Here is a 12,971-nt window from a genome sequence, read left to right as displayed (position 1 = left end):
CAGTGAATGGTCATAATAAATGATAAATGGAATTACTGACCAACATGTTTGCTCAGTGTAAAGAGATTCTCTCAACACTGGGGCAGGAAGGTTCTCCTCCTGAAACTGGGTTAATAAGATGCATTCAAACTCTCCTGATCCATAAACACACACGTTCTTCGTAATTGTCAGGAAGCCGACAGGTTACATGTGCCAATTCACTGTCGTCTGTGTTCTTCTTAACAAGACTGGGATGATACCTGGTAGTGATGCATAGGTCGAGATTTTTTTTATAACTAAATATATTTATTAGCTTGTACCTTTTTTATTGGCAGACAGAGGTTTTATAAAAGGCATTTACACAGGTTTTACTTCACGTGTTTTTTTTATCACTACATAAACAATTGCTTATTTCTGTGGGTGTCAATTTCTGCTACCAACCTTAACTATGAAGGAATAGTAGAATCTAAGTTATGTATTTATCTCCTTGGTAAAATCAAAGCCTCATCTCAAGGCTGAACAAAATAAATTCACCTCGACCATACATGAAAAATTTACATGGTAAATTCATCTTGTCTCTAAAAAATCAAACTCTTCATCTCTGACATTTTTTGATTAAATAAGACTTAACTACTTGTTAAATGAGATTTGACTGAAAACTGAAATAAAACAGAAAACTCAATGCTGTCATTATATGGAGAGAATGTAGAGGTAAAGAAAACTTTGGCATGATGGAAACCTGCCAAATGTATTTTAACCACATTCAAGCTTCCTTCTATTTATGATATTGAATGAAATGAGTTCATTTACTCAACCTAAACAATGCCAAAAGGATATGATGCGAATAAAAGTCGAATTTGAATGAAATGTCCCGTTACTTAAAATTTGTTTGTGGACATTGTTGTAAACATTTTAGATCATTTAAGTAAAGGTCAACAAATAACACAACATAGGTCAATGTTTTAAGACATTTTAATGAAATTATTTTAAATATTCTATCTGTAAGTTAAGGCAGAGTTGTATTTATTTTGGTACATGACAGATACGCACCTCTAGGCAGATCGGTGCCTGTTTAACAGATTGAGAGCACAAACAAACCAAACCTTTCATATACTTTTGTGTCACAACACAAGGGGACTTTTTTACTCAGCTTTAGCCTTTAAGGCTACATCCACACTTATGTCTCACTTGTACTGTATTTATGCCTGGCTTCCATCACTCTTGATTCCCAAGCTTCAAGAAGGAAGCCGTTGGAAACACTTCTGGCTCTGTTTTAGTTTTGGACGAACCATTGGAAAACCCCACGTTCACTTCCTAACTGTCTTATCAGGCACAATATTTTTCTTTTGCTGATTTGTCAAGCATAAAAGGGGATCAGCATCAACTACCAGTGGTTAATGCAACATTGTTAAAGAATAACAAGCTTTGCTAAAGCTGAATGTCAATACCACTTCCACCTTGTCATATGCCCAAGCAAAAATCCCTGGTCTCCTTTGATTCACTATTATTGTACCTTGTTTGGAGTATTTTCTGAGACTATAAACCAACTGCAGACAAGACAACTTCAATGGTATCGGTAATCGTTGAACATCAACACCATCTGAGCAGGTATTCTCCACTGTGGCTCTCACAGACTGCACACCAGACTGACCCCAAAACAAGTGAACATGTTGCTATCCCTGAATAGAAACCGGCAGAAAAAGCTTTTTGCTGAGCACGGAGTGGGTCTCGCCTTTTACTGAGGGTTGATTATCGTGATTGGCCACTGAAGTTGAGCGCATTTTACTGTCGTCCACATTGAGTCACTGCACGCTCGTCACGGCTGCAGGAAGGTGCACAGCAGAAAGTACTGACGCATGCCTGACCAAGACACTAAAAACCAAAAGGATGTTTTGACGGCCCACTGGGCCACTGAAGTGACTGGATTTCTCCTGCTGTTTTCACAAGTAAAAAATGTAAAAAAAACTTTACATTGGTATTTAATATGGTATTCAACATATGATTCTTGTTGGCTGATGGTTAATAATCAGTGAGGGGAAAGAAAAAATCAAAATGTACATCTCTAGTTTGTATGTATGGTGATTATCTCTATCTAGTTGTTCTAAAGTAGATCATTTTCATTTAAAGAAAGTATTTTAGTGTCTTCTCACAGGCGACGCGTGTAAAGCCTAAGCCAGGGGGAACTGCTGCTTCAACGATCAATGATGGAAACCACAGTGTAAAAGACAATGCAGAGAGTATAGAGTATGTGCCATGTGTAGCAAGAGAGTTCAACTTTGTAATAGTAACTGAAATAACCTTTAAAGACATGAGGCTCATTAGGAGCAGATAACGATCCCTGTGGTCAATCATAAGGGCGGGACAACTTCCACTTGACATACTGGGTTTATGAACTCTCATCTCCATTAGACAAAGAACTCAGGGCAGGTAGCAATCAACTGAATCAGTCTTAATGACAGAAACCCACAGAAATCTTTCCAGTCGATCACCACCCACTTAAAGTCCTGCATTTATCTCACCCACGGGAGAGAATAAATGTAGGGGGAGTGATGCATTTCAGGGTCAGAGGGACACATGGAGGTGGTGTTGGAGATAAATATTTATTATATACTGTATATAAGTTTTCATAATTACAAAAACAACTCTGAACTTCAAATGCAATTAAATCTAATGATTAGGATATAGCATACATCTCTAAGAAGTCTAGGATGTTTCCCATTAGTTACCTTGACTGTATCTAAACTTGCCATATTCCAATGTTTTTACTGTCCATGCAGGCAGTCAGACCTCACAGCTGCAGTTGTGCACATACCTGCAAGTGTGAGAACCTGTCTTTCACTTTTTAGTCTGTGTGCCTTTCACTAGGAATAACCCTTACATCAGATGTGGTCAAAACAAATGCAGGTGGCGGTGCTACTCTTACATGTCATAGAGCACATCCCAATGAGACAGCCAAAGCCTAATCTAAATAGGTCATCCATTTCTATACTTTTTCACCGGGGATCTAGAAAATCAGCCTAAATCATTGGCCTGTCTTGCCACGTGACATAGAGCGATAAAAAAACTGTCCTGGATTCACCCTGCTGATTGAAAATTGACAGTTACAGTATTTGATTATATACAGTAGTTATTTATTTAGTGACGCAACACAAAAACATAAAGGCAACAGCTGCTGCACTGGTGAAGCATATATATGCATGAATATATGCTTTGTCCGTGAAGCTGTCTTGAGATGAATTTCACTGTTATAGTCCATCTGTATTGCACTGTCCACATATACGCAATATAGTATCAGCAGCAACACGTACTGCAGAGCTGGGGGTGGAGCGACGAGATTGATTTGGCCTAGAGCTGAGAGTGACCTTTTAAAAGAGCGTCATTGTTCTCTCTCGCTCAAAGATACGGCTCCATCTCACAAGCTCAACACATGATAATGGTCCATGATATAACTGAACGGCCGCATTCAACTGTTAATCACTCTGGCAATGTTATGGTGATAAGACAACTGAAGTGAGTGAACTGGAGGGGGGGTCTTCCCCAAGCATGAGAAAAGAGCAAACAGACAGGGACAAGTATTTGAAATAGCTCAATTGCTGTTTGAAGTTATACTCCTTAAGATTGCAATGCAAAAAACGCAATCACGTGTTACTACTAAGAGTATAAAGTACTGGAAAAGTTTCAGGAACCTCATGAGTTCCAAAAGTAATGTATCCTACAATTTTACAAGAACTGAAATAATGCAAAAGGTTTTGCCTTGAGTTCATACATGACCACCAAAGATAGACTCTGATTTTTTTACATGTGTCTTGATTCTGTTCCTATCTGGAACCTTTGAGAAGAGACCTCAGAATGTTTTATTTGACTTCTTGATTTATTTTCTTTCTATCAGGACTCATTGTTGACTTGTTATTTTATTTTATTTTGGATTTATATTGTCATTTGTTGTACGGCTGGACCTAAACGCAGACACAGCAAAGCACAAGACAGGCAGGCTGTGCAGAAAAGAGTACAGTGGAAACTGGTTACAGTGTATGAAAAGACTAAAAATGAACACTGTAAGTGGAGTAATTGATCACTATGACAAAATTATTTCTATTCTGTCCCAAGCATTTTGATCCGTACGGTGTCTCGCTATGTCTGTGATCACTATATCCAGTTTCCACTGTATTTTATTTAATATCGATCTGCAGGCTTAGTGGACCGGCAGGCACAAAGAAACTTCAACAGCAAAATACAGGTGGAATGAAGGAACAAATTGAACTGAACTGAACCGACGTGAACAGCAGGGATAATGGAACACAGGTGACAAGGGTGGGAACTAGGACAAAGAGGAAGTAAGGTTTTTAAGGCCATGCAAGAGCATTCAAGGCCCATCGAAAAAACATTTGGTGTGTGCACAGACTTCACAGACCCTGACCTTGGCTCCAGATCGTCTGAGTTTAGAACCCCAGACCTTGTCAACTCCCGGAAATGCCTCTGCAGCGACCTGCTGTGATTCTTCTTTTTTTTTTACAAATTCTATTTTCCATTCTTCTGCCATAACCTGCTTAACTAAATCACATGTATGTCTACCGCTGCATAGAAAGTTTTTGTGGTGTTTGTCTGTAAATGTTAAGCAGTCGAGCATTAATGAGATATTCACTCTACTAAATCCAGGATAGCAACAGTAAGGAAATCTACTTTAGGACTACTCCTGCTGTTTGGTACCGCAGTCCTTTCTCTTTTGGGCCAGTGCTCCATACAAAAATACATGATACATAATCACAAAAAGGAATGGTATCATGCAGCAATTTCAGCTCCCATCTTATTTATTTAGCAGCACGAGTGCGGCTCGTGTTCATGTAAGTGCATCTGCTAATGTGTGTCAGCTAATCTCGCGCTCAGGCCACAGAGAGAGGCCACTAAGTGGCCTAATGTGTGGGAGAGATTGTCTGGCACAGAAAGGTGCTTGGAGGAGCGTGGCGGGTGTCTATGTGGAGTGTCGCCTCCCTTCCTCTTGTTCTCCAGCTTTGAACTGTGACGAGTATACAGTGTGGTCTTTGTTTGTGACTGACAATGTGACAGAAGTGCTCTAAGTCCCAGTAAAGGATTTCCTTTACGACCTTTAAATTTAAAGTTAGCGAGTAGTGCATCGATTTTTGACATGGAATAAGAAACAACGGCACCAAAACCTACAATCTCGAATTGTCTATGTTGCAGAGTGAAGTTAGACAACTTTGTGGTCACCCTACCTGGTTTATGTGCAATTTTTTAGTCAATGTTTTTCATAAAATGAAACTGAATTTGCTTTTCAAGTGTGTGTGGGTTTATAGGATTTACTAAACTTGCATGTTGGCTATCTCAGGTCTGCTAAGTACACAACTCTTTAAAATAAAAACTCTGTTCGACAAAATGAACATTTGCTTTTACTGTGAAGACAACGTGCGAAAGAGGAATTGACTCAGTAGATGTTGCCATGAAGTAGATCTGTCAGTCTGATATAAAGAAATTATCACAATGATCTTACAGGGCAGATATTATTAGCCACAGGCTGCTGGTTGTCGACTACTTCTGTAGCTCATCCGAGGAAGAAAATATGTTTGGTCTGCAGACTGACTGCTCACACTGGCCGGCCCCCACTGACTGCTCCATAATGCCAGTCATCGTTTATTTAATATTTATTATTATTGAATGTATCACGTGTGCAAATCAGACCCAACTACTGCACTCCCTCAGGCAATGTACAATACCGTGAATTCAATGTGTGAAGTGCATAAGATGAACGATTAGCAAGATACACATTTCACATGCAGACAGACACATAGAGAAAGAGCAGGCAGATAACTCGCACACAGTTAGCAAATGAATCAATCTTAATTTGTAGAGCAGTTTTCATGTAATATAAAGTGCTCTACAAAAAGTGTAATACATCCCACCCCCCATCCACACAGTGCAGAACAACATTACCTGGAACTGAGGACATAAATAATATATAATATATGCCAATATTGTATAATATTTTATTGGTGGAATGGGTGAGGATAATAAAGCAATAATAACCCAGGAAAGTAGAAAAAAAAAGGTCCAAGTCATCTGTTATCAGAGCAAACAGCTAAAAATGATCAAGAGTCAGACTGCTTAATTACACATTATTGTGTAGATAGTCGCTGTTTTATCAGGGAATGATATTTCTGAGGAAAATGTTATCTGGGTTGTTTGTCGACTACTGAGATAACTGGCTCTTTAGCTGCTAATTTCTCCGCTAATTTACCTGTCTGCTGTTTGGTGCTGGGCAGGCTGGGGGTTTATCGGGAGTTTTATGACTCAAAACAGCTACTTGTTGTGGTTGAAAAAAGAAGATGAGCAGTGAAACTGAACAAGAACAGTAAGAGTAAAAAGATGCTAAAACTCTTTATGGAGCTGAGTGTAACTACAGAGTCGATGATAATTCTCTCTCTCAAACTCTTATACAGTTGGGTCAAAAGCTTACAGGACATGTAAGTAAGACCAATTTGAGAATCAAAAATTGAATCAGATACCTTTGATTAGAGAATGCCAACCTTTTTCCAAATAAATGACATGATGCAAAGAGGTCCAAGACAGTTTAAAACACATTATGAGCCATGTTCAACCCATAAATGTAACATGAATCTGGTGAGAAATGTGATTTTAAAAACCAGGTGTAGTGTGTGTCATCAAAGATAAGTCATATAATTACATTTTATTCAAAAAACACAAGTGTGCAATATCACTTCAAATTCAAAACTGAGCTGTAACAGAAATTATGTGTATGTTGAAATTATATAGATTTTCTGTTGTTAGTGGGTTGTTTTAGGGATGATAATCACCCCCCCCCCACACCTACTATACCATATATTTTGTCTCTGTAATGTCTTAAAAAAAGTGTTACATTATGCTGGAAATGATTTTAAAATGACTTTAAGGCTATTTAAGGTTAGACATAATGCATTAACCTCACTAACACCAAAATTAGGTTGAAATCTGCCTTGTCACACACACACACACACACACACACACACACACACACACACACACGTTCTCTGCCTCAGGTCACAGTGATCAAACCGCAAACTTATTTTCAAAGACTTTGTTTTTAAGACAGCAGCAGCGAGGCACGTAGGGATCAAGAGAGAAAAACAGTGAGGCTGAGGATGCTTCTATATCTAAAATTACTGATCAGCACAGAGGGAGACAAACATGGAGACAAACATGGAGGGTCACAGAAAAAAGAGAGAGATGAAGACAGAACAGGGGTGAGATACAGGAGTCTACGTAGCTCTGTGCGAGGAAGAATGGGGGAGCTAATAACTGTCATTGGCGGCTGAGCTTGCCAACCCTGGAGTGTTCGCTGGCAACCACACACAACGGGCACAGCGATGCGGTCATAGTTGTCATAGAGACGAGGCACACGTAAAAGTTTTAACCTCCCTACCTTTTTCAAGAGGTTAAATGTTTTGCAACTTGGAAACAACATTTTCCATTTGCAGGTCGCTGCTTGTTATCTTTGCCTTCACTTTATTTTGAGCGCTGCTTTAAAGGCATCATCACTTTAACAGCAAGGCAACAGGTCATTTGTCATTCATTTTGTTTATTCTTTGTGTTCCTCCAAGTGATGGTTATTGACGAACCTGGGAAAGGAGCCTGTTGTTATCATTTTTTAGAGCCAATCTCAGCTGTGGACCTCTGCAGAGACATCAAATTCAATAAACACTCTTGTCGACCAAGGTAACACTCGTGACAGTGACCTCTTCTCCCCTCTGGACACACACACACACACACACACACACACACACACACACACACACTTACATGAGTGCCAGGCCAAGGTAGTTGGCTGTGCTGCCCCAGTACATCGGGTTTTCTATGATGTTAAAGGGAAATCCTGTCACCTTCTCATCCATCAGGATGCCAAAATAATCACCTGAAAAATACAAACATACACACACATCACGTTAATGTTTTTACATGTTCAGAAGAGAACATTTGGGTTCACAACACACAGCATCTCACAACTGCAACAATTTTACTGGCTTTCCTCAATCTGACACCTTGGTGTGATAGACGCGAGTGTCTCTGAAGATGAAATGGTTCCAATTCTGTCTCCAGGCTCCAGTTTCCATGTGGACAGGGATTCAGTGCCGAACTCGGTGGACTGTTTCACACCGTCCCCATGGTTACAACTTGTTCATCTGCCGTAATGTCTGGTTTTGAACTCAGACAAGAGCGAGTTCTGTCTGCTTTCATTCCCCAATCATTTTTGCCACATTGCTGACAAAACAGCAGCAGACTGACTTTGGCACCACACGGCCTTGTTAATTCTGCATTGCCAGGCAGCTCCACTGTCATTGGGCTGTTATTGATGTCAATATGGCCGCGTGGAGATGACCTCATGTGAGTTTGAATATTGTAGCAAGAAATGAGCAGGAAAATGTTAATTTGATGAAGTATAGGTATAGACCTGGTGATATTCTTTAATGAGACAGTGTTAACTCAGTGCCTAACATTTAAGCTTCTGGATGGATGCTTCATGGCTGCTGTTGCTCAACATGCTCAACAAGCAAGTGTTGCTCGGAGACCTGCTGTCAACTTGCCCTATCTGTCCCTGACGGCACTCGGGTGTGTTCTAATGTTGTCCTCATTGAATCATGCTTTTCCAGTTACAGCTTTACCGGGAAAAAAACCCCCATCAAGACAGTCCAGTTACAGCTCCTAATACAATGAAGGTAGAAGGAAAACACAACTAAGTGCCATCACTGCGCCACGCAAGCTGAACTGATAGTGATTCAAGATAGATGTCCCATCACAACACGCCATATTTGACCTGATCTCCTATTGAGTTTGTTCTGAAGAGGTGAAAGTTAGCCAACTAGGTCAACTGGCTTCCAAATTGATAGCCGAGCAACTGTGTACACTAACATTAGCATAACTTTCCCACCAATTGTTAGTTTTAATTCATGTTATTTTAACACTTAAAGGACTGTTTTCATTAATACATTTAAAATATTTCTTTCGTGTGGGTTGTTACCTGTCCAGTGGGGCTCTTGAGCCCATAGTAATGTTGGAGGCAGTGGAACTGGGGCACTGCTTCCTGTAACCTGAGCACTTACTATTGCTTGCTATGTAATAAGGTCACTAGGTATTGTCCTTACACACACACACAAACATATGCAATCTGACCTACTTTACTTGTAAGAGGACATGAACATTTAAATACTTTCCAGGTGCCTCCGTCGTCTGCCCACCCACACACACATTTACATGCACCGTTTTCCAGCGGGTAAAACCAACCTGCTGAATTGAATTTGGTGTTGTTGATTCCCGAGTTATATAACAATTTTCATTATGTATGCTCATTTAAACACACAGGCAGGGTGAGATAAAAAGAGATTATATAAACAAATGTGTTTGGTTTTTGAATAGAAAACCAGCTGTAACTGGCTTTCAGAACAATATACTAACCTCATTTTTGACCCCAAAGTGACTACCGGTTTTTAAAGTCAAGCATAACATGTTCCTGCATCACTGTTGTTTCATTGTGGTAATAAAAAATGGCCAACCTAGATTTGCTGCAGGGTGATGACTGCTCTGTGTCTGTCCTTGAGGTTAGAAAAGGGAGTCTGTGATCAGAGTATGGATCCTGGACCAGCTGGTCCACACATTAAGACAATGGGTAATTTGATTTTGTTTAGACCTTTGTTTATGCCCCTGTGCCACCATTTTGAATCATTGGGTCACGGTGTCTCAAGGGGATTAATATAGAACAAATAAGACACATCAAATTATAACACACCCACAGGCTATATCCTCCAAAATGTGAGGGTGTGTGTGTATTTTTAGGGGGCTCATGGAAACAGTTCTGGTGTATTGTGTTTCAATCCTTGTAAATCCCATGCACAGGCACACACTGCCTAACTAAGATAAAACAAGTAAAATAAGTAAATAAATATGTAAAGATAATTCTGACATAATTGTATTGACAATGACTGATAAGAAATGAAAAGGTCATACAGTATCACTGGTAGGTAGCTCCAGCATGTCAGAGAAATGTTGTGAGGATCTCCACCCACATTCCAAATGTTTTAAATCAATCACTGACCTTTTTGTTGAGTTGATACACTATTGCTATTGTTTTCGCTCCTGTTGCACTGAGGAGTATGATGAGTGAATGCTGTTTAAACATATGTTTACAAGTTCAATTTGATTTCTGAAGAAAATTCTGGATGTCTGATACAGCATGGCATCAAATTCATTCAACCAGGACTACACCATCAACAATGCCTTGAAAGTTCGGGCAAACTCGGATGAAAATGCTACTGAGCTAGCATTTAGACAAATTCATCTCCGTGATAGTTTATTTGTTGAAGACCATGTGATATGGTTGAAAGTTATGGAAACAGCAAGGATAGTGAATGTAAAGCTTGTCCTATTGATATAGACAGAGCAGGGGTGGGGGGCATTTGGCCTGGAGACGGTTTGATGATAATGTTTTCTCCGTGATGAAAGAAATCCTTTCCAGTTGTATGCGTGTCAAATCATCAGGGGAACACAACATGCACATAGTGCTGTGTCTTGTATGCATGGAGCCACTGGAAGGCATTTGGTGACGAGCTTAAGCAATTATAGGACATGAAACATAAACAAAATGAACTGTTAATACTTTGTTTATGTGGATCCAGCTGATGTGCCTGATAGCCTAAACTGCTAAAAGGTCTATCGACTGTGCTGCTTTCTTACATGCATATAACCTCGGAACATTCTCCTGATCCGATTGGGTTGTATTTGAGACTAAAATTGCACATTCTCTAGGGCTTTTTCCTGATCATGTTTCTAACATGCCATGAATGCCAATATTGACAAAGATGTCAACTTGCAAAGACGAGAACCAGGACGAGACAGGAACCTTTGGTGATATGGACCAAAGCTGATGTACTGTTAACATAAGCATGAGATATCCACAGATTTTCTGTGAGGAGCATCATCATCATCACTACTGTCGGACATTGGACACCTTGCCAAAGAGAAGCAGTTCCATCCATCATATAAGAATATATATACAAACGTTTGTGTTTGTTATTTTTCCCCCTTCAACTAAAATAAAACTATTAATAAATATTATTTTTTGTTATGAACAAAAAAAAAGAAAAAGCATGCATTAACTTTGCAATTCCTAGGATTTGTTCTCAATTCCTCACACCACCATTTATAGCGGTACTCTCTGGTTTCTGCCCCCCGATCTTTGTTCACATGTCCGAAGGAAACCTGCTTATTGGCCGAAACTGGCAGGGCCTGGTTTCTCGTCCTTCTCATTAGTCAAACTGTCATCCTTGACAAGAAGCTTTGCTCACGTTTTGTGTTCTATGAACTTTGGCGAATAAACCATGCCAACTTTCCTTGTGGATGGTTGACCAGATCTGCATATGAAGTAGACACACGACCTGCCAAATCCTGTCTCCTTCTGCTGCTCCGGCTGCCTCCCCTCTGTCATCACATTGGTGATTAGAGACAGAGATGTGGACTGAGGACATTTCAGTCTAGTGATGGACAACGATGGTGCAAGAGATGAGACATCAAGTCTGGATCTTGAAAATGACTCACTGATGTGATTTACCTAGAAGCTACCAGTGCCAATTTGTCAAGCTCATGCTCATTTGAATCAACACCTTCATTTATTCAACAGAATAACAACAAAAAAGAAACATGTTTATCTCAGAGGCAGATGCTAAGATATTTGCTAATGCATTATGTGAAGTGTGGATGGAATAGAGCATGGTTGTATAAATGGAAACAAATGTGTTCACGTGTCTTTTCTCATCTAATTGCCCCTGCATGTTTGGTCCTTTGTTTCCCAAGTTGATATGATCCCAAAGCCTTTTTCTCGAATGGTGATTACAGGCTGCAACATGTGGCTATCGTCTAGTATCATCTAGTAATGACTACCTGGTGCTCATATTATAATGAAATAATGACCTCAGAGTGCTCATGTAATTGTTGTATAAGGTCAATTTTCATCAGAAATGGTGGTGAAAACAACTTGAATGATTCCACACTGCTTTGATGAAATCAAATTTGGTCTGTTTCATGTTATGAGTTTAAATCCTGTTCTTTGATACCCACCTAGGAAAGTTCCAGTGAATCCCAGAGCGAGGAAGCTGCTGACAACCAGTAGGGTGCCCAGCCCCATGAGAGCTACCCCTGTGTAGAACACCTCGGTCCTGTCCATCACATCCCACCTGGCCTGGGACTTCATCGCTACAGTCATACTACAAAAACAACGAGAGAAAAAACAAAAAAACTTTATTTAACCAACCTGTAACCTCAACACACTCTTTGCTTTCAGATTGAACAACAGGGAGAATAACACAAAAGAGAATAAGGATATTCAAGGCGAGAGGAAAAGCTGACATCATACAGTTCATGGTCGCGCTATCGTTACACTACAGATGAAGTACTCATGAATTAAACCTGCTGAGTTTAAAGTTGTGAAAACTGCAGATGGCTTCTTGATTAGGGTATTTGAAAAGCTCCACTAAAGGACAGTCCATTTGTTAGTGAGTATTAAATATATACATACATAAAAAAGAGTAATCTTTATTATATTATTTAGTATAATTGTGCCCGTCTACCATAAACAAGCATTGTCCAACCGAAAATATCTCTATTCAGTTCTTTCAGCTCATTTTTTATGTATATATATATTTCTGCTCTTTATTTTATATAAAGATGACTTTTAGTTACCACTGTATTTTGTTTTGCTGACATGAATATAGCCTTTGTAAAATTGGATACACTGTGATTACAGGAGTGTCATAAAATCACAAGTTGTTGCATGCTGTTGAAAGAAAAAAAAACCTCTGTAGAGCTGGTTCTGGCTAGCTGTCAAATTCAACAAGTTGACCAAAGTAAACAAGAAAGTATGTTGGTTTTTTTCAACAGTTTCTGATATTACGTCCCTGAGACATCATCTGTCTGTGCCTACTAAAACCATTACAAAT

General features: G+C 39.5%; 1 protein-coding gene across 1 annotated transcript in view; it reads right to left on the bottom strand.

Annotated features, from left to right (window-relative positions):
* The window catches only part of pemt (phosphatidylethanolamine N-methyltransferase), a 51,819-nt gene that overhangs the window by 9,171 nt on the left and 29,677 nt on the right, over window positions 1-12,971 (bottom strand). Inside the window, exons 4-5 of the mRNA XM_020082733.2 lie at window positions 12,094-12,239; window positions 7,789-7,900 (exon numbers count right to left, since the gene is read on the bottom strand). Of these exons, the coding sequence (XP_019938292.2) occupies window positions 7,789-7,900; window positions 12,094-12,239 (258 nt within the window). The remainder of the gene's footprint in view (window positions 1-7,788; window positions 7,901-12,093; window positions 12,240-12,971) is intronic.

Source organism: Paralichthys olivaceus, chromosome 21 (genome assembly GCF_024713975.1).
Source record: "Paralichthys olivaceus isolate ysfri-2021 chromosome 21, ASM2471397v2, whole genome shotgun sequence".
NCBI classification, from domain to species: domain Eukaryota; kingdom Metazoa; phylum Chordata; class Actinopteri; order Pleuronectiformes; family Paralichthyidae; genus Paralichthys; species Paralichthys olivaceus.
This window is presented reverse-complemented; position numbering and strand designations above follow the sequence as displayed.